This window comes from Schistocerca nitens, chromosome 4, assembly GCF_023898315.1.
Source record: "Schistocerca nitens isolate TAMUIC-IGC-003100 chromosome 4, iqSchNite1.1, whole genome shotgun sequence".
Classification (NCBI taxonomy): Eukaryota; Metazoa; Arthropoda; class Insecta; order Orthoptera; family Acrididae; genus Schistocerca; species Schistocerca nitens.
In genome coordinates this window covers 123,446,834-123,468,464 of record NC_064617.1, presented here as the reverse complement: position 1 = coordinate 123,468,464, position 21,631 = coordinate 123,446,834, and the positions used below count along the sequence as shown (strand labels likewise).

General features: G+C 44.2%; 1 protein-coding gene across 1 annotated transcript in view; it reads left to right on the top strand.

Annotated features, from left to right (window-relative positions):
* The window catches only part of LOC126252161 (lipase member H-A-like), a 129,812-nt gene that overhangs the window by 82,314 nt on the left and 25,867 nt on the right, over positions 1 to 21,631 (top strand). Inside the window, exon 5 of the mRNA XM_049953030.1 lies at positions 3,907 to 4,113. Within this exon, the coding sequence (XP_049808987.1) occupies positions 3,907 to 4,113 (207 nt within the window). The remainder of the gene's footprint in view (positions 1 to 3,906; positions 4,114 to 21,631) is intronic.

The following is a 21,631-nucleotide window of genomic DNA, read 5'->3' as shown; positions in this document are numbered from 1 at the left end:
TTAGACTTGGAGGAAAGTAACGTGGATTTGAGTGATGACAACACTGAATAGGACCATGGCAGTGGGTCTGAAGTTGAAGGTGAGGATGGTGGTGACCCCAAAAAGACAGTAGATGTACGAGGGTTCTTTATTGAAAAGACATAGGTTCACGTTGGTGTAAAAATGAGTGTGCTAAAAACATCAAAAACCAACAGAAAAGACATTGTGCAAATTCCACCAGATCCGAAGAGAAAGATGATGGGTATAACTGATGATGTTAGTGCTTTTCTGAAAGTAATTGACCTCGACTTTATTGATGAAATCAAACTATACAAATACCAATATAAATAAACAGTGAGACCCACATCAATTATCATGCAAAAGAGGTAATAAATTGGTGAAATAATGGCTGTGTTCGGGATTTTTTTTTTATTTTTTTTTTTAAGAAGAAGTACAAGAAGAAGAAGAAGAAGAAGAAGAAGAAGAAAATGCCATCATGATAATGTACTGGAACTCTGGGCAGCAGACAGAACAGGGATGCTACTGCTTTGAACTGCAATGAGTTACAATAGGATTCTGTTTTTCCTAAGCTGTATGCGGTTTGTTGATATGGAAATGAGGAATGAAAGGAGAAAATCTGATAAGCTGGTTGCATTTCATACAGTATTGGATCCCTTTGCCGCTAACTGTCAATGTTCTTACACACTGGTGAATCCGCCATGATAAATGAAACGGTTCACCCCTACGGAGACCGCTGTCAGTGGATTCAGTACATACCCAGCAAACCAGCTAAATATGTGTGATGCAAAAGCATTTTATTGCAGTAATCTGGAGGTTTATTGTTGCATCCAACCAAATGACAATATCAGCTATCTAATGCTCTTGAGGACATAGTGAAAAGATATGAGGTGCCTATAGAAAGTTCTAACAGGAACCTTACAACAGGCAATTGGTACACAAGCTAACTCCTTTCTAAATATTTGCTGCAGAAGACTATCACTTTCATTGGTACAATGACGAAAATCAGATGGGAATGTCTTCCAGAATTTCTCCCAAACAAAAGAAATTGGAAGCGCAGTGTTTGGATTTCTGTAGGATAAGACCTTAGTTTCATATATTTCTTGTAAAAACTGTGCTATCATACTTTTGTCTGCTGTGCATGACATGGCAATGGTGGATGAAGAAACACACAAACCTGAAATCATAATTGAGTACAAGATGACAAAAGGTGGAGTTGAAATTGTAGCTAAAATGAGTGCCTGATACTCCATTTTATGAATTTCAAGGTGATGGCCACTGCCTACTTTTCATTTTCCTGAACATTGTCAGAATTAGTTCGAAAACAAATTGTCCTTGAAAGGTGTTAAGCTTTTTTTTATAAATGTGGAAGATAGTGAATATCAGTTTGGTTAAGACAAGTTTGTTTTTACTGACAAACGGCCATGTTGTAAATTTTACAATGCATGCCTCCTTGTGTGACAACAGTAGATACACCTGCCGGAGGTTTATATTTAAAATATTTCTTATTGGGGATGTATAGATGGTCAGAAAAACTGTCTCATATGTTTCCAAGTCTAGTACTGAAGTACAGCACTCAAAGCTGTTAACTGCAGTATTCATTGGAGATTATGGCATTGGAGTTTATTCCACTTTTTCTTCATATTAGGCCTACATTAATTTGATATTAACTTGTAACCCATAGGTGGTCTTCTTCTTCTTCTTCTTCTTCTTCTTCCAGTGGCACTACATCCTGGGATGGGACTTGGCCTCCTCAATAATTTTCTGCCATTCCTCTCTGGGCTTCGCTGAGGACCTCCAGTTATGGCAACCAACTCTGGCAGTGTCCTTTCCAACCCAGTCACTCCATCTCAACCTAGGTCATCCTCTTGTTCTTATTCCTCCAGATTCACTGCAGCAGGCTTTCCTTGCAGCATCTGCCTCATTGAGTCGAGTCCAGCCCATCTCAGTCTACACAGCTTTATGAACTTTACCACATCATCCTCCTTATAGCAGTCATAAAGTTTGTCATTTCTTCGACTTCTCCAGGTCCTGTTTTCACATACAGGGCCAAAAATCCTCTTCAGTACTTCTTTAACGTGATCTCAGTTTGTTTTCAGCCTGCTTTGTAATTGTCAATGTTTCTGAGCCATAAGTAAGTACTGGGCGTATCAGCATTTCGTAAAGTCGGCACTTTGTCCCTCATGATATAAGCTTGGATTTAAAATGTCGCAAAATTCGAAAGTAGCATCAGTTAGAAGCACTCTTGCTAGCCATAATTTCAGTAAAGGTGGTGCTATTTGCCTCTATCTTTAAGCCCAGATAGGTGAAACAATTCCAGTCACTCAAATGTCATTCCATCAAGGGTTATTGGGGACTGTAAGGATTGGTTAGTGCCATTATACATATACTTCGTGTTTCCTTCATTAATTCACAGGACCATCTTCTGTGCACTCAGTTTTAGAGTTGAAAATGCACTTTGTAGATCTTTATGTGGTCTGCTCATTAAATCCAAGTCATCTGCATATCCCAGCAATTGTACAGACTTATAGTAGTAGTTCCTCTTGTCTGAATACCCAATTTGCATACCAATTTTTCAAGCACCAGGTTGAAAAGTAGGCAGGCAAACCCGTCTCCTTGCCTTAGCCCAGTTTGAGTGGTAAATTGAGGTGATAGTCTTGACTGCACTTGCATGGCACACTGGGGATACTTTAGGGTGACCTCTATTAAATGCACCAATTTTCCAGGCACTCTAAATTCCCGCATTGCCTCATAAAATTTGGCCTGGTTTATTGTGTCATACGCAGATTTAAAGTCAACGAAAAGATGGTGCACACCAACGTTGAATTCATAGGTCTTTTCTACTATTTGTCAGCGAGTAAATACATGGTTTACAGTTGACTTACCTGGTCTGACCCGCATTGATAGCTTCCAATAATATCTTTTGCTATAGGTGAAAGTCTACTAAACAGGATATTTGATAGTACTTTATATATAATACTTAAAAGTTTATGCCTCTGTAGTTGCTTCATTCAAATAGATCTCCTTTCTTATGCACCAGACATACTGTCCCTACATTCCATTCTTCTGGTAACTCTTCCTTTTCCCAAATGAGGCACACAATCTTGTAGATCCTACAATTTAGCTAAACTGTTCCAGCTTTCAATAGTTCAGACGTTATATTGTCAGTCCCTGGTGCTTTATCATTCTTCAATCGGGCAATTGCTTTGTTCACTTCTCATTGGGAAGGGGGAGGTACTATGGCATCATCTTCTGGAGCAACTGGGATCTCCAATAGGGAACTCTGAAGCATCCAACAGTTCACTGAAATACTCTACACAATGCTCCAATACCTCCTGATCATCAGTACATGTCAGAGTAGCATAGACAACAGCCAACCCCTCTATACGAATCTTTACTTCAAATTGTCCATTAGTATAGCAGAATGTGCCATCAGTAGCCACTTGACAACTGAAATAACACAGTTCATAGATGGTGCGTAGGTAAGCTCATTCCCAGAACTTAGAAGTTAGCCACTCCAAAGATAAGACCATTGTAGTTAGTCAAAACATGTGTGGTGTAGTTGTTTAAGCATTTTATAATGATTTGGCCTTACACCTAAAATTTAATTATTAAAGTGGGTTTATTGTGCTTATGTATAGCAGTTAGCTGCATATAGTAAACCAATATCTTAAAACAGGTTCATTGCCTTGTTCACATGCTCCAAAATTTTTGCTTGGTATACGAACTGCAAATACAAACATTTTGGAAGACGTAAATTTAGGCACTTGGGTTGCAAACTGCTTGAGAAGGCTCTGAAATGATGACATTATTTTTGCTAGGATTTCTTAAAGATCTCTTGTGTTCAGTAATAATAAACTTGTTTTATAAAGTTTTACAAGCAATATTCATTACTAAATTTATACACAGCACTTGACCCAGCTTATCCACTCCTGTACATTTTCGAAAACACTCACATCAAGGAAACATCAGCAGATTTTGTAGATGTGATTCACACTGATGGTGGCAAATATGGAGCTCCAATGAATACTGGCTCAGTGGACTTTTACCCAAATGGTGGAGAGAGGATTCAACCTGGCTGCCCCAAACGATCACAGGGATTGTTAACACCATCTGGTAAGTAAGTTACACATGTGCAGTGTCCTTATGAAAGTTATTGAAGAATGCTGTTACCTACATAGCTGTTTCATTAACAAGCATACATTTGATTCACTTCCCGCAGTTCTAGACGTCTTTTTCTGTCATTGCCCCTAAACTTCCTTATTTACTCTCCATTTTTCAAAGTTCCTACGTAGTATTTTTTATGTGAATTTCTTTCTGCATATTATCAAACTTGCTTTTTGCATCACTGATTCTTACAGTTTTTGTTCCAAGAATTAGAAGAGACACTTTGATAGAACAGAGTTCACAATTGTTTAACAACAAGCTATGTTTGGTGAACTCTTGTATTTTATAAAATCATTACATATTAAGAAAAGTAGTCAGTTTGACAATATTAATGCTGAATTTTTGAAAAATATCAGTATACAATGTACAAATGAATTTGAGAAACAGAAATTCCATCAGTCTGGAAAGCAGTAGTAATAATTTCAATCCATAAAATAGGTAAACATGGCCTTGACATGAAAGATTTCTGTCTGGTCTTGTTAACAAGTAATCAAGGTATAATGATAGGAAGAATGGTGAATAACAGATTAGTTTCTGGGACTGAAGATGGCACCACATTAAAGCAACAAGATACTTGGCCATGTAAAAAATTCTCAACAAAGCGTGGAAAAATGTAAAAATTGCACATTTCATCTATACAGTGACAGTAAGTGTATTTCTACATCTGCATCTATACTCTGCAAACCACCATGAGTTGCATGGCAGAGGGTAAGTCCCATTCTACCAGTTATTAGGGTTTCTTCCTCTTCCATTCATGTATGGAGTGAGGGCAGAATGATTATTCAAATGCCATGGTGCATTCAGTAATTATTCTAATCTTATTCTTACAGTCCCTATGCAAGTCATACATAGGGTGATGTTGTATATTCCTAGAGTACTCATTTAAAGTTGGTTCTTCAAATTTTGTTAACAGGCTTTTTCGGGATAGTTTACGTGTGTCTTCAAGAGTCTTCCAGTTCAGTTCCTACAGTATCTCTGTGACACTCTCCCATGGATTAAACAAACTTGTGACACTTCCTGGCAGATTAAAACTGTGTGCGCGACCGAGACTCAAACTCGGGACCTTTGCCTTTCGCGGGCAAGTGCTCCACCATCTGAGCACTTGCCCGCGAAAGGCAAAGGTCCCGAGTTCGAGTCTCATCGGGCACACAGTTTTAATCTGCCAGGAAGTTTCAAATCGGCGCACACTCCGCTGCAGAGTGAAAATCTCATTCTGGAAACTTGTGACCATGCATTCTATCCTTATCTGTATATGTTCAATATCCTCTGTTAGTCCTGTTTGGTATGGGTCCCACACACCTGAGCAATATTCTAGAACTAGTTGCACGAGTGATTTGTAAGCAATCTCCTTTCAAGACTGATTGCATTTCCCCAGTATTCTACAATAAACTGAAGCCAATCACCTGCCTTACCCACTACTGAACCAGTAGGGGATAGGCAAAATAATGTAAATACCTGTACTTACTTGGGAATGGTTTATTAATAAGGACTTGGACCCCCATTTGTTCATAATACAGCTGTGATTCTTCTTGGGATACTGGCATATAATGATCGTATAGTCTCCAGTGGAATATTATGCCACTATTCGATCAGAACCTCTTCTAAGTCCTGTAGTGACAAGGGAAGTGGAAATTGGCTCCAAGGTCTGCACTCCAATACCACCCAAGAGGGTTCGATAATGTTCAAGTCCGGGGACTGTGCTGGCCGGGGAAGATGTTGCAGTTCAGTTGCATGCTCTTCATACCACCTTTGTACTGTCCTGGCTATGTGAATGGGTGCATTATCATCCTGAAGTATGGCATCATTGTTAGGGAACAACATTTGAATTGTGGGTGCACCTGATAACCTAAAATGTTCACATAATCATTGGCTGTAACACAGCCTGTGAGAGAAATGATAGTATCAGCAGAATACTATGATATGGTTACCCACACCATCACGCTTCCACCTCCATGCTTAACCATTGGAATCAAGCAGTTGGGATTATAGGTTCTTTGGCATTCTCCAGATGTAAACCTGGCCCGATATTGGAAATAACAAAAACATTGACTCGCTGGACCATATGATGTGCCTTCACTGATCAAGCATCCAGGATTTCTGATCCTGACAACATCTTTTGTGCTTCTTTGCATTGGTTGTTATCAATGATGGTTTTGGTATACAGTTTGTCCACAAATACTCTCTTTATGGAGTCCTCGGCGGACAGTGTCGATAGATACGGGGTCTCAAAGATGGCTAGGAGCTCTGCATTCAGTTTAGCCACCATAGTTTTGTGTTGTTTTCAGAAAATTTGTGTTAGCATACGATGATTTCTGTCATTTAGTTTCGATTTGTGCCCAGTATTACGTTTCTTGATGATGTCTTTCTAAGTTTTGTGTAGGCTGTCATGACTACTGAAACAGCTGCTCTTCAAACATTCAATAAGTTGGCTTTCTTGGTAACTGATGTTCCAGATAATTGGGCCCCCACAATTTACCCTCTTTGGAACTCTGTCAGATCTTTCACTGCACATCAGTCTTGGCCTCTGAATGCAAATTCAAAGTGTGCACTACTCGTAAACAACCTGCACTGATGCCTAGTCCGTACTGAACATGCACAGTCCAGTGGAACACATGCCTTACCTGCGTTGTTGATCGTCAAACACAACCATGCCATTGCTACCACTGTATGTGATCATTCCATTTCATAGCCCTACAAAGTGTTACACCCAGGTATTTGTACGAGTTGGTCGATTCCAGCAGTGACTCATTGATATTATTGCCATGGGATACTATGTTTTTTTCATTTGTAAGTGCACAATTATACATTTCTGAACATTTAGAGCAAGTTGCCAATCTCTGTGCCACATTGAAATCTTGTCAAAATATGACTGAATATTTATGCAGCTTCTTTCAGATAATACTTCATTATATGTAGATAACTGCATCATCTGCAAAAAGCCTGATTTTACAATTAAGCAAGATCATTAATGTACAATATGAACAGCAAGGGTCACAACTGAAGTTATAAGCATCTGATGATGACTCTCCATCCAAGATAACATTCTGTGTCCTCCCTACCAAAAAGTCCTCAATTCAGTCACAAATTTCACTCAAAACCCCGTAAGCGAAGGTGCGGTACTGAGTCAAATGATTTTCATAAATAAAGAAATACTGCATCTATCTAGTTGTCTTGATCCAAAACTTTCAGTATGTCATGTGAGAAAAGTGGGAGTTAGGTTTCACATGAGCAATGTTTTCAAAATCCATGCTGGCTGGCATTGAGAAGGTCATTCTGTTCAAGATACCTCATTATGTTTTAACTCAGAATATGTTCTAAGATTCTACAACAAATCGATGTCAAGGATATTGGATGATAGTTTTGTGGATCACTTCTACTACCCTTCTTGTAGATGCATGCAACCTGTGCCTTTTTCCAAGGACTGGGCACAGTTTTTTGTTTGAGGGCTGTGTTCTGGTGTATTGACAAGTGCTAGCACAAAGATGAACACAATTGCAGAGAACGCTGTGAGGCAATATCAGCCTATAGCGTGCTGACCAGGACATCACCATGATCCATATCCATTGCTTACATAGACATTGTATGAAGTTCATTCAAATGAAACCTGGTCAATGCATCTACCTTTGCCTTACACATTAGGTGGCACCATGTAACTGTGGGTATGGTGGCGCCATATATTGCTAGATAGACTAACGTGTGCACACTGTTTGATGTTGCATAGTGCCAGTGTGGTTTCACGCCAAAGAGAAGGTGGTCACACAAGTTATCGTCCACTACCGAACATGCAGGCAAGTAAGCAGGAACAACAAGGAGTGATTCGATTTTTGGTGGTGGAGGGAGTTGGGGGCTGTGAAATGTATCAATGGATGAAGGCTGTGTATGGTGAGTACAGTCCGAGTTGTTCAAGTGTTGTGGAATGGCGCAAATGTTTCCTTAAGAGGCATGAGGCACTGGGAGATGATGCTTGTCCTGAACAGGCTCATCGTGTCATAAACTGGAAATGGTTGTGGAAGTGAATGCTTTAGTCTTGGACAACCACAGAATCACCATGGATGAAATCCATCAGTTACTGGCTATTAGCATGTGCACCACCCACACCACAATGTGTGGATCCGACAGCAGCCTACCAGCTTCTTCAAGGATGGAAATATACTGGTAGTGTTGCAATGGGATAAATGTGCCAGCAGTTTCTGACTTGTATGCATGTCACCCATCACTTGCGACACCATTGTAAATTCAAAGTTAAGTATTGTCAATCTTCTTATTTGTAATAAAAATTATTAATCTGATTTGCTTGAATTGTTGTGTAGCTATCCGAGAAAGCAGCATCCTCTAGGCACTCTACTAGACACGAATGGGCAGGACTCCACAGGATATATGATAGATTATAGTTAGAAGAGGGTCTAACTTGGCTGCAAATTCAGTATGGAATCTGACAGGAATTCCATCGGGGCTTGGAGCTCTGTTTAATTTTAACAATTTTTAGCTGTTTCTAAACACCACTGACACTAATATTTAGTTCATTCATCATTTCAGTGGTATGAGGATTAAATTGGAGAGATTCTCCTGGGTTTTCCTTCATAAAGGAATTTTAAAAATAGAGTTAAGCATTTCAGCTTTTGGTTTGCTACCCTAAATTTCAGTTCCTGTCTCATTCACTAGTGACCAGAATTTTTTTGGGTTCTGTGAAAGATCACTTGAAACTATTTTGATATGGTATAGATTGAAGGCATCACACATTGCTCTTTTGACAGCCAAACGTATTTCATTCAGCCTCTCTCTGTCTATAGCCCTATGCTTTGTTTTACACCTGCAGTGACTGTATACCCTGGAGGTTCCCTCCCATTATGAACTGTTCTACTGGGTACATATCCATCCAATGTATAGTCAACTATTCTTTCAAACTTGAGCCAGAGTTCATCTACATGCTCCTGCCCTGTTCTAAAAGTTTCAAACTCCTCATCTCCATTGAGATATTACACTACTGATTTTTTATCTAGTTCACTGAACATATATAATAGAGGGAAACATTCCACGTGGGAAAAATATATCTACAAACAAAGATGATGTGACTTACCGAACGAAAGTGCTGGCAGGTCGATAGAAACACAAACAAACACAAACATAAACATAAACACGAAATTCTAGCTTTCGCAACCAACGGTTGCTTCGTCAGGAAAGAGGGAAGGAGAGGGAAAGACGAAAGGATGTGGGTTTTAAGGGAGAGGGTAAGGAGTCATTCCAATCCCGGGAGTGGAAAGACTTACCTTAGGGGGGAAAAAAGGACAGGTATATATATATATATATATATATATATATATATACACACACACACACACACACACACACACACACACACACACACACACACTAACTGAACATATATATCTTTCTGCTTTTTTTAGTTGCCCTTTGTACTTTGGTAATCATTGTTGCCACAACTGTCTCATTATCTTTGATACCAGTTATGATGTGGACATTCTCAAAGAGGTCAGGTCTATTCGTTGCCATTAGTTCCAATACATTTCCTTGATGAGTGGGATTCCTAACTATCTGATCTAGGTAATTTTCAAAGAAGGCATTTAGTAAAGTTTCACGGATGTCTTATCAAGCCCACCACTAACAAAACTGTAATTTTCCCAGTTAATTGTTGGATGATTAAAGTCTCCACCAATTATTACAGTACGACTGGAGAACTTATGTACAAGTGAACTGAAGTTTTCTCTAAACTTTTTAGTTACATCAGGAGATGAGTCTGACAGAAAGATCCAATCATCATTTTATGCACACTCCTGATATTGATTCTTGTCCAAATAATCTCACGTGCAGCTTCAATTTCTCTCTCAGTAGATTTAGTTTCTTGTCTACTGTGAAACATACACCACCTCTGCCATTTGCCCATCCTTTCGATACACACTTAAATTTTGCCAAAAAATGTCACTGCTATCAATTTCACATTTCAACCAGTTTTCTGTACCTTGTATTATGTCAGCTTCACTGTTTTTCATGACCACTTCAAACTCTGGCACCTTTTTGCGAATGTTTCAGCAGTTTACCATCAGGCTTTTACTATGCTCACCTGTGGGAGGCACTTCTTTCAAACTTACCCTGATAATTTCGGGTTTGCTACAGCTATCGTTATCTGGTTTGGATAGAGCTGCTTAATCTAAAAAACTCTTTTTTACATCCCTTACACAGTCAGCTACCGGAGTAGCAGACTATGTTGTGAAGTGCACATCTGACCCATTTTTGGGCACCTCTCAGTTCTCAACCTTATGGTGCAAGTCCAGGAAGTTGCATCCTAGCTTGTCACAGACTCTTCAACGTCTCTGGTTCAGACCTTCCACTTGACTTGGAACCAAAGGGCTGTGATTAGTTCTAAGGATAATGCAGCAAATTGTAAGCTTTGTTGAAACTGTGTGCAAGGCTGGTCTTCTCAGCCTTCTTTGCCATTCACTGGAATGACCCAGGAATTACCTCAGAGTCCAGACAACAGGCAGCATTAGTTCTAACATGCACCACAATCTACAGGCAGTTGCATCCTGTTCCCTCAATGGCTGCTGGAATAGCCTCTTCAACATACTGAATGAGGCCTCCAAGCACATACACTGAGTGCACCTGGTGTCTTTCCTGGCACTTGCTGCCGCTTCCCTAAGGGGTACCATCATTTGCCTTACATTTGAATTATTGACAATTAATAGATCCCTACCCTTTTGCATTTGCCTCCTTCTGACACCGGATAAAACAGATTTCTCCAAAACAAGTGACGTGAGTCCCACTTCCTGGAGAGTAGACTGTATCCCCAGAAGAGGACAGTATCATAGGTGCATGAGTCACAGTACCTCTTCCAACACACTGATTCACAGCAATTGCCAATCATTTGACAGTAGTCAGGGCGACTTCCAGCTGCTTATGAACAGCAAACACTCTCATGATCGAGTAAAGCATTCACAGTGGGGTTGCATTTTGGCTGGTGCAATGTATTACAAGGCAGTGAACAAATAACTTTAAATTAAGCCTGCTGATTATTTCTTAATCTGTTGAGCTAAAAAGTTGCTAATTCCCTCTAAGAATTGAAGCAAATATATGTAACAAGATTTCTATTAAAGCAACACAAAAATCTGTGATAAAAATTACTAGTTTCTCAAAACATTTTTATGTTAATTACAGTTGTTAGCAAGCTCAAAAACAGAATATAGAGGGCTACCAGATGTAACAACATATTAGATAGAAAATCTGCTACAGTAACTAAATTACAAATGCCGATTTGTTACAAATTCAAGTGATACAAGAGCAGAAGTGCATGTAATGGTTATGACAAAGTGGGTTGCAAGCACTTCATCATGTGACTATTAACTTGTGTGAGGAAAATTAGACTCATAACTTTGTGCCTGTGAAAAACATGTAAGTAAAGGAACAATGAGCTTTAAATGCACATCTGTCTATCACTATAGTTTTGCAAGTGCTAATCAAAAAACAAAAGATATGATTTTGTGCAAAAGGCAGGGACAACAAATCAGCCGTGATCCTGAATGGCAAGAGCTGCACAGGCAGAGTTATCTCACTTTTAGTAGAAGAGATATCGCTCTTAATAATTTTGCAGTTAAATTTTTTTGTAGTGATGCAAAAGAATTAATTTTTCTTTTCATGTCACATTAGAATTGCGATAAACTGATTATCCTTAATTTTTGTGAGCTGTTACGCCTTGTCATTATACACAGAAAAATAAAAATGGCATTTTCCATTTTTGATTTTACTTTATTTCAAAAATATTTACCCTTATGTTTTCAAGAGGTTTAAATTCAAGGTTAAGAATTAAGCGATTGTAAACATGTAATATTTCTTTATCAAACAAATATTCAAACAAACATCACTTTTTTTTTTAATTTTCCAGAGAAAATGGTGCAAGCATGGTTCGATACTCGGGGTACTCTGTAGGACATGCATAAGTATTTTGTAGACTTGTCTCATGGTTCTGTAGAACAAATTCAGCATTATTTGTATATTTTTTACCAAAACAGGCATACGATGATCTACTTTTGCCAGTTGAATATGGTCTGCAAAAGTTTTATTCTTGGTTATAAGGTTTGGATAATGCCCTTTCTTTGTGAAAGATGAGAAGCCATCTAACAAAATGATTAATGGAAAATCTAATATAAAAATATGAAACAAATACTAACAAAGAGATAGAGGGGCTGGCCAGTACTTACCTCAGCTCAGTACAGCCGATAGATACACAAAACAGAACACAAAATTTACGTATCCTAGATTTCAGAACTTTGTTCCTTCGTCAGGGAGGAGAGAGGGGGGGAAAAAAGGGGAAGAAGGGAAAGTGGATTCAGTTACCCACAACTCAGGTTATGAAGCAACAGGGGAAAGGTAAATAGGGAGGGTAGCAAAGATGGAGGCATGGGTGTCAGAGGGAAGCCAAAGATATTCTACAGTAAGTACTGTGCCAGCTTCAAACCAAAGAGGATGCATATAGAAGTAAAGAGGTATATAGTATAAAGATAAACACAACTATATAGGATGAAAAGATGTGTGAATGGCTAAAGAGGAAAGGGAAAGAGGAGAAGACTGAAGAGTAAATGGGAGTGAGGTTGGTTAAATGTAGGTTCAGTCCCGGGGGATGGCAGGATGAAAGGATGTGTTGGAGTGCAAGTTCCCATCTCCGCAGTACTGAGGGGCACGTGCGGTGTAGCAGGTTCCCAGGTCCGTAGAATTATGCTGGAGGGCATGCTCCGCTACTGGGTATTGGACATCTCCTAGCCGGACAGTTCGTCTATGCCTGCTCATGCGCTCAGCCAGTTTAGTTGTCGTCATACCAATGTGAAAGGCTGTGCAGTGCAGGCATGTCAGCTGATAAATGACGTGTTGTTTCACATGTGGCCCTGCCTTTAATTGTGTATGTTTTACCAGTAGTGGGGCTGGAGTAGGTGGTTGTGGGGGGGATGCATGGGGCAGATTTTGCAACGGGATCAGTTACAGGGGTAGGAACCGCTGGGTAGAGAAGGTGGTCTGGGAATATTGTAGGGTTTGACAAGGATGTTATGGAGGTTAAGGGGGCGACGAAAGGCAACTCTGGGTGGTGTGGGGAGAATATTGTCAAGGGATGATCTCATTTCAGGGCTTGACTTGAGAAAGTCATATCCCTGGCGGAGTAATTTGTTGATGTATTTGAGGCCAGGATAATATTGGGTGACAAGGGGGATGCTTCTGTGTGGACATTGTTGTTGGACGGGGAGGAATGCATTGCTTGGGAGATCTGTTTCTGGACAAGGTCTGCAGGATAGTTGCAGGAGAGGAAAGCACTGGTCAGGTTATTGGTGTAATCGTCGAGAGATTCGTCATTGGAGCAGATACATTTGCCACGAATACCTAGGCTGTAGGGAAGGGAGCAGTAGATGTGGAATGGATGGCAGCTATCAAAGTGAAGGTACTGTTGTTTGTTTGTGGGTTTGATGTGGACAGACGTGTGGATGTGAGCTTCAACAAGATGAAGGTCAACATCCAGGAATGTGGCTTGGGTTTTGGAGAAGGACTAGGTGAAATTCAGATTCGAAAAGGAGTCGAGGTTATGGAGGTTGTTCACCATGAGTCCAGACCACAAAGATGTCATCTATAAACCTTTTTCTTTTTTTTTTTTTTCCTTGTGGTTTTAGGGCGCACAACGTCAACGGTCATTAGCGCCCAGACTACTTTAGGAATGCACCGCGAGTCACAAGTTTAAAACAGCAACAAAACGGAGAACACGATGAAAGACATACTGACAGGCATAGGATTAAAAAAGAAAACAGCATAATCAAATGTCCTTTGAGAGGGTTGTCAAATTGATAAAATGAAGAACGCAAGCAGCTGCTCGTGGGTCATCCGCTAAAATGGCTTCTACAGTACATGGCAGGCCAATATCGAGACGTAGGGTGTTAAAATTCGGACACGACGTTAAAATGTGGCGGACCGTCAGCAATTGCCCACATGGGCAGAACGGCGCCGGCGCAGCCGTCAGCAGATGGCGATGGCTGAACCGGCAGTGGCCAATTCGCAACCGGGCCAAAACTACCTCCTCCCGCCGATAAGGGCGTGAGGAGGACGTCCAAGCCACGGGTAGAGCTTTCAAGGCCCGAAGCTTGTTGTCTGAAAGTGCAGCCCAATCGGCATGCCACAGCGAGACAATGCGCCGACAAATTACCCTGCTACAATCTGACAAAGGGACACCATGAGAAGCTGTCCGAGGCTGGAGGACCGCAGCCTTGGCCGCGGCATCTGCAGCTTCGTTCCCAGGGATACCGACATGGCCAGGAATCCACATAAAGCTAACCGGAGAACAGACGTCCACCAGCTTCTGAAGAGAGCGTTGGATCCGGTGCACGAAAGGGTGAACCGGGTACGGATCACCGAGGCTCTGGATAGCACTCAGGGAATCGGAGCAGATGACATATGCAGAATGTCGGTGGCGGCAGATGTAAAGGACAGCCTGGTAGAGGGCAAAGAGCTCAGCTGTGAAGACCGAACAATGGCCATGGAGCCGATATTGGAAACTTTGCGCCCCAACAATAAAAGAACACCCGACCCCGTCATTGGTCTTAGAGCCATCTGTATAAATGAAGGTCGTATTAATGAACTTCGAACGAAGTTCGACAAAACGGGAGTGGTAGACTGAATCGGGGGTAACCTCCTTCGGGAGTGAGCAGAGGTCAAGGTGGACGCGAACCTGAGCCTGGAGCCAAGGTGGCGTGTGGCTCTCGCCCACTCGAAAGGTGGCAGGGAGTGAAAAATGAAGGTGTTGAAGGAGGCGACGAAAGCGAACTCCAGGGGGTAGCAGGGCGGAGACATACAACCCGTATTGACTGTCGAGAGAGTCATCAAAAAAGGAACGATAAGATGGGTGGTCAGGCATTGCCAGTAGCCGACAGGCATACCGACAAAGCAGTATATCGCGCCGGTAGGTGAGTGGCAACTCACCAGCGTCAGCATGAAGACTCTCGACGGGACTAGTATAAAACGCTCCGATCGCAAGTCGTAAACCCCGATGTTGTATGGAGTTGAGGCGGCGTAAGATGGATGGCCGTGCAGAGGAGTATACGAAGCTCCCATAATCCAGCTTGGAGCGGACGATCGACCGATATAGGCGAAGGAGGACGGTTCGATCCGCTCCCCACGACATACCACTGAGAACACGGAGGACATTGAGAGAACGGGTACAACGGGCAGCCAAATAAGACACATGTGGAGACCAACTAAATTTCCTGTCAAATGTAAGACCTAAAAATTTTGTTGTCTCCACGAATGGGAGAGCAACGGGACCAAGTCGTAAAGACGGTGGGAGAAATTCTTTGTAGCGCCAGAAGTTAATACAGACCGTCTTCTCGGCAGAAAAACGGAAGCCATTGGCGACACTCCACGAGTAAAGACGGTCAAGAGAACGCTGAAGACAGCACTCCAGGAAACACGTACGCTGCGCGCTGCAATAGATGGTAAAATCGTCCACGAAAAGGGAGCCTGATACATCAGCTGGGAGGCAATCCATTATTGGATTGATCGCGATGGCGAAGAGAGCGACGCTCAAAACTGAGCCCTGTGGCACCCCATTCTCCTGGCTAAAGGTGTCTGACAGGACAGAACCCACACGTACCCTGAACTGTCGATCCATTAAAAAGGAACGAATAAAATGAGGGAGGTGACCGCGAAGACCCCATGTATGGATGGTGCGGAGAATGCCCGCCCTCCAACGGGTGTCGTAAGCCTTCTCCAAATCAAAGAACACAGCCGCGGTCGGGCGCTTCTGCAAGAAGTTATTCATAATGAAGATCGACAAGGTAACCAGATGGTCAACAGCAGACCGGCGCCTACGAAATCCACATTGTACATTGGTAAGTAGGCGTCGAGACTCGAGCAGCCAAACCAATCGAGAGTTAACCATTCGCTCCATCACTTTACAGACACAGCTGGTAAGCGAGATGGGTCGATAACTGGAGGGCAAGTGCTTGTCCTTCCCCGGCTTAGGAATCGGGACAACAATAGACTCGCGCCAGCATGCGGGAACATGTCCCTCAATCCAGATGCGATTGTAAGTACGAAGAAGAAAACCTTTACCCACAGGAGAAAGGTTCTTCAGCATCTGAATATGAATAGAATCAGGCCCTGGAGCGGAGGACCGTGATCGGCCAAGTGCGGTTTCGAGTTCCCGCATGGTGAATGGGGCATTATAACTTTCACGATTCGAGGAGCGGAAGTTAGGTGGCCTAGCCTCCTCTGCCTGTTTGCGGGGGAGGAAGGCAGGGTGGTAATGAGCGGAGCTCGAAACCTCTGCGAAAAAGCGGCCGAAGGCATTGGAGACAGCCTCAGGGGCCACAAGGACGTCATTCGCGACCGTCAAGCCAGAAACTGGTGAGTGGACCTTAGTGCCAGATAGCCGGCGGAGGCTACCCCAGACAACAGAAGAAGGAGTAAAACTGTTGAAGGTGCTTGTGAAAGCAGCCCAGCTGGCTTTCTTGCTTTCTTTAATAATACGACGACACTGTGCACGTAATCGTTTATAATTGACACAATTCGCCACTGTAGGGTGGCGTTTAAAGGCACGTAAAGCACGTCGACGAGCACGTAGAGCATCTCTACATGCTGCGGTCCACCAGGGGACCGGTACGCGACGTGGAGAAGAAGTAGGGTGAGGGATGGAATATACAGCAGCAGAGAGAATGACTTCCGTGAGGTGTGCGACCTGACTATCGCAGCTTGGGAATGTTTGATCCTGAAAGGTCGCCCTTGAAGAGAAGAGCCCCCAGTCTGCTTTGGAGATGTTCCAACTAGATGAGCACGGAGAGGGGGTATGCTGCAGGAGATGGATAACACACGGGAAGTGGTCGCTCGAATATGTATCAGAAAGAGCATACCACTCGAACCGGCGTGCAAGTTGGGGAGTACATATAGAGAGATCTAAATGGGAATAGGTGTGAGATGTATCCGAAAGAAAAGTAGGGGCGCCAGTATTGAGGCAGACGAGACTGAGCTGGTTGAAAAGGTCTGCTAACAGGGAGCCCCTCGGGCAGGATGCTGGAGAGCCCCAAAGGGGATGGTGGGCATTGAAGTCTCCAGTTAACAAAAATGGTGCAGGTAGCTGAGCAATAAGTTGCATCATGTCTGCCCTGGTAACGGCAGACGACGATGGAGTGTAAACGGTACAAATGGAGATTGTAAAAGTGGGGAGAGTAATGCGGATGGCAACTGCCTGCAGGCCGGTGTGCAACGTGATGGGATCATAGTAAATATCATCCCGGACCAGCAACAGAACCCCTCCATGAGCTGGGATACCTACCACAGGGGGTAGGTCAAAACGCACAGAGGTGTAGTGTGCCAAGGCAATTTGATCGCATGGGCGTAGCTTCGTTTCCTGGAGGGCTACGACGAGCGGACAGTGCAAGCGAAGCAGCAACTTCAAGTCCTCTCGGTTGGAGCGAATGCTGCGAATATTCCAGTGAATAAGTGCCATCGTAAGAAAAAAGGAAGATGAAAGAAGGGGTCACCTCGAAGGCCGCTGAGGGCCTGGCTTCGAGCGAGCACTGCCGCCGCTATCAGTAGGCGGACAGTCATTGTCCATTGGGTCTATAGGTTCATCGGCCATCTTGGGAAGATGGCCGGGAGGGGGAGCTTCCTCCGCCGGTGAACGGCCAGATGTTCGGCGACCAGCGGTGCAGCCAGGCGAAAGGGATGACGGCCTGGGGCGGCAACCGCCGGGTGGCGCAGGAGAAGAAATGCGCCGTGGCGGAGAAGGAGAACTGTGCTTCCTATTAGCCTTCTTGGATAGTCGTTTGGTGGAAGTACCGGACGAAGGCTGGGAGGTCGAGGTACGTAGGAAGTCTGCACGGGACGGTTCCTTCTTGAAGGCCCGTGCATCTGACTTCTGGGTCTTCGTCTTAGCAGAAGCTGATGAAGGGGCTGGTGTCTGTGGGGTGATGGGACGAAGAGGAGACGTCGACCGCGCGATCTTAGCACTGGCCGAACGGACGACCGTGGTGCTGAAGGTCAGATCGCAGGTCTGGGTTGCCACCTCCCTGGTAGTCCGAGGAGAGGCGAGGACAGTACTGTATTTCCCCGCTGGGAGCAGCGTGGGCTTCCTACTAGCCAATAGCTTGCGAGCAGCCGAGGTGGACACTTTCTCTTTGACCCGAATTTCCTGGATACAGCGTTCTTCCTTATGGACAGGACAGTCGCGGGAGGATGCAGCATGGTCTCCCTGACAGTTCACACAACAAAGAGACGGAGGTGGACAGTCACCCTCATGGGCATCCCTGCCACAAGTGACACATTTAGCCGCATTGGAACAAGATTGGCGAGTGTGATTGAAACGCTGACACTGGTAGCAGCGCGTAAGTGTCGGGACATAGGGGCGAACAGAAATAACCTCGTAGCCCGCTTTGATGCGCGATGGCAGCTGAACACTATCGAAGGTCAAAAAAAGTGTCCGGGTCGGTACAAGGTCATTGTTGACCTTTTTCATGACCCTATGGACAGCCGTCACGCCCTGCTCAGCGAGGAAAGATTGAATCTCCTCGTCAGTCAAACCGTCGAGGGATCTAGTGTAGACCACACCACGAGACGAATTCAAAGTTCGGTGAGCCTCCACCCAGACAGGGAATGTGTACAGGAGTGTGGCCCGAAGCAGTTTTTGTGCCTGAAAGGCGCTCTCAGTTTCGAGTAATAAGGTACCGTTACGCAACCTGGTACAGGATTTGACAGATCCGGCTATGGCATCGACACCCTTCTGGATAACGAAAGGGTTGACAGAGGAAAAATCCTTTCCGTCCTCAGATCGAGAAACGACGAGGAACTGTGGGGCAGGCGGTAGTACTTTTGTCACTGGTAGCTGGTCACGTTTCCGTTTTGGGCAGAAGTCGAGAGAGATGGAGTGAAATCCATTGCGGAGAAATCCCCCATGATTGCCAGCGTCTCCGATGGCGCGCTCCTTCCTTGTGGGGACCCTCTCAGAGGGCACTCCCGCCTTAGGTGAATGTTTACACCTCAGGTCACACCTCCCGAGAAACAGACGGAGGGACCAATCGGCATGGTCAGAAGGTATCAGCTCAGGCAATCACCCCTCCCCGGGCCTGGCCTTTACCAGGGGGTACGCGCGTGCCTTACATGTCTACCCAGGGCGGGGAATTACGCGTTACCCCGTCACCGGCTACGCGTGCGAACGCGTGGGTCGGCCTTCAGGCGCGCACAGGGAGGAAGGAAGAAGAGGAAAAAGGAGAGAGAGAGAGAGAGAGAGAGAGAGAGAGAGAGAGAGAGAGAGAGAGAGAGAGAGAGAGAGAGAGAGGACAGTGTCTCAAACGCCGAGGCGGAGACCAGAGAAGGCAAGGAGAAGAAGGCAATGAGAAGGCAATGAGAAGGCAAGGAGAAGAAGGCAATGAGAAGGCAAGGAGAAGAAGGCAATGAGAAGGCAAGGAGAAGAAGGCAATGAGAAGGAGAAGAAGGCAATGAGAAGGCAAGGAGATTATGCAGGGGAAAGAGTAAGGAAGACAGTGAGGTGGAGAAGAGCAAAGAAAGGAACCAACCAAAGAAAGGAAGAAACGAGAAGTGAAAAAGCAAAATGACCGCAAATAGAGGTCGTGGAACCGTCCGTCTCCGGACGCAGGCGCTAACTACCCCCTTGAGGGGGAGGGACTCCTTTTAGTCGCCTCTTACGACAGGCAGGAATACCTCGGGCCTATTCTTACCCCGGACCCGCAGGGGGGATCTATAAACCTATACCAGGCCAGGGGAAGCAGCTGTTGGCTCCTCAGGAAAGCCTCTTCCATGTGGCCCATGAAGAGGTTGGCATAGGATGGAGCCATCCTGGTTCCCATGGCCGTTCCCCTGATTTGTTTGTAGGTCTGGCCTTCAAAAGTGAAGTAATTACGGGTGAGGATGAAGTTGGTAAGTGTGATAAGGAACGAGATTTTCGGAAGATCTTCGGGTGGGTGTTGGGAGAGGTAGTGTTCCCTCCTTCCACCAGTCTCTCCTGGTCTTCCAGAACCTTCAATCCTTAGCCTGAGTCCCCGAGTTCGAGTCTCGGTCCGGCACACAGTTTTAATCTGCCAGGAAGTTTCACATCAGATCAGCACACACTCCGCTGCAGAGTGAAAATCTCATTCTGGAATGTCTCAATCTTCTTTACTCATGGAGCTTTGAGAATGGCTTTCACTTTTCCACTGACAGAATTTTTTGTATGAATTTGTGGTGGAGCAATTTGTTTCTTCCACTGTCTTTACAGCTTGGGCCTGTTGCTCTTCCATTTGCTGAAACTATGAAAGTCCTGGGGCTCACGCTTGATAGAAAACTTTCTTGGTCCTCCCATGTATCTTACCTGGCCATCTGCTGTACCCAGTGTCCTACATGTCCTAAGTGGTACTCCTGGTGAGTGGATAGGACCACCATTTGTACTGATCTCTTATCGAAACTAGACTATGGGTATTTTGTTTATTCATCTGCATGTCTATTCATCTTGCACCATCTAAATACAATCTACCATTGTGGCATCTGTTTGGTCACTGGCACCTTTTACACTAGCCCTGTTGCGAGTCTATGCAGAAGCTGCTGGATTAATGCGTAATACCAATGTGATGTTCTCCTCAGCGGATATGCATGCCATTTGTCTGCCATGCCTGGCCACACATCCTATGCCTCTTTCTATGATGACTCTTTACCCACCAGTGCACGGCATGCCCCTCTTCTCTCTTACCTCATGGAGTTCACTTTCGGCTAATGCTCTGGCAGCATAACTTCATGCTACCTGCCATTTTCCCAATGGGTGTGAACCCCTCACCACTTTGGCTTCGTGTGGTGGCCCGTGTTCACTTTGGACCTCATTCGCTTCCTAAGGACACTACTCCAGATTTGATCTATCGCTGTAAGTTCCTTGCCCTTTGTGTGGAACTTAGTGATAGTACCTTTGTATTCACTGGTGGCTCTCGGACTGACCATGATGTTGGGTGTGTCCTCGTCACTGGCACCGACCATTTTTGGTATAAGCTTTTGGAACACAGCTCAGTATTTACAGCAGAGCTCTTCACCATAGTACATTCAACGACACAGGCTTTTCAACTGTGTCATTTGCTCTGATTCTCTCATTGTCCTTCAGAGCCTCTGTATGATGTACACAGTCCATATCTTAGTGCAACAGGTTCAACAAAGCTTCCATGTGCTCACTCTTGAGGGAGCCACTGTGATGTTTATGTGAGGCCCTGTTCATGTTGGTCTGATGGGAAATGAGGCTGCTTACACTGCTGCCAAGGCTGCAGTCCTTTATCAGCCCACTAGTTCTTCCATTCCTTCTGATGATCTCCATATTGCCATCTGTCAGCAGGTGGTGTCACTGCTGGTCTTCCCTTCATAGAAATAAGCTCTGGGGAATTAAATCTCTCCCAGCAGCTTGGTCCACCTTCTCAGCTCCCTCGCCACGAGGACTCATTTTAGCTAGGGTGTGTAGTGG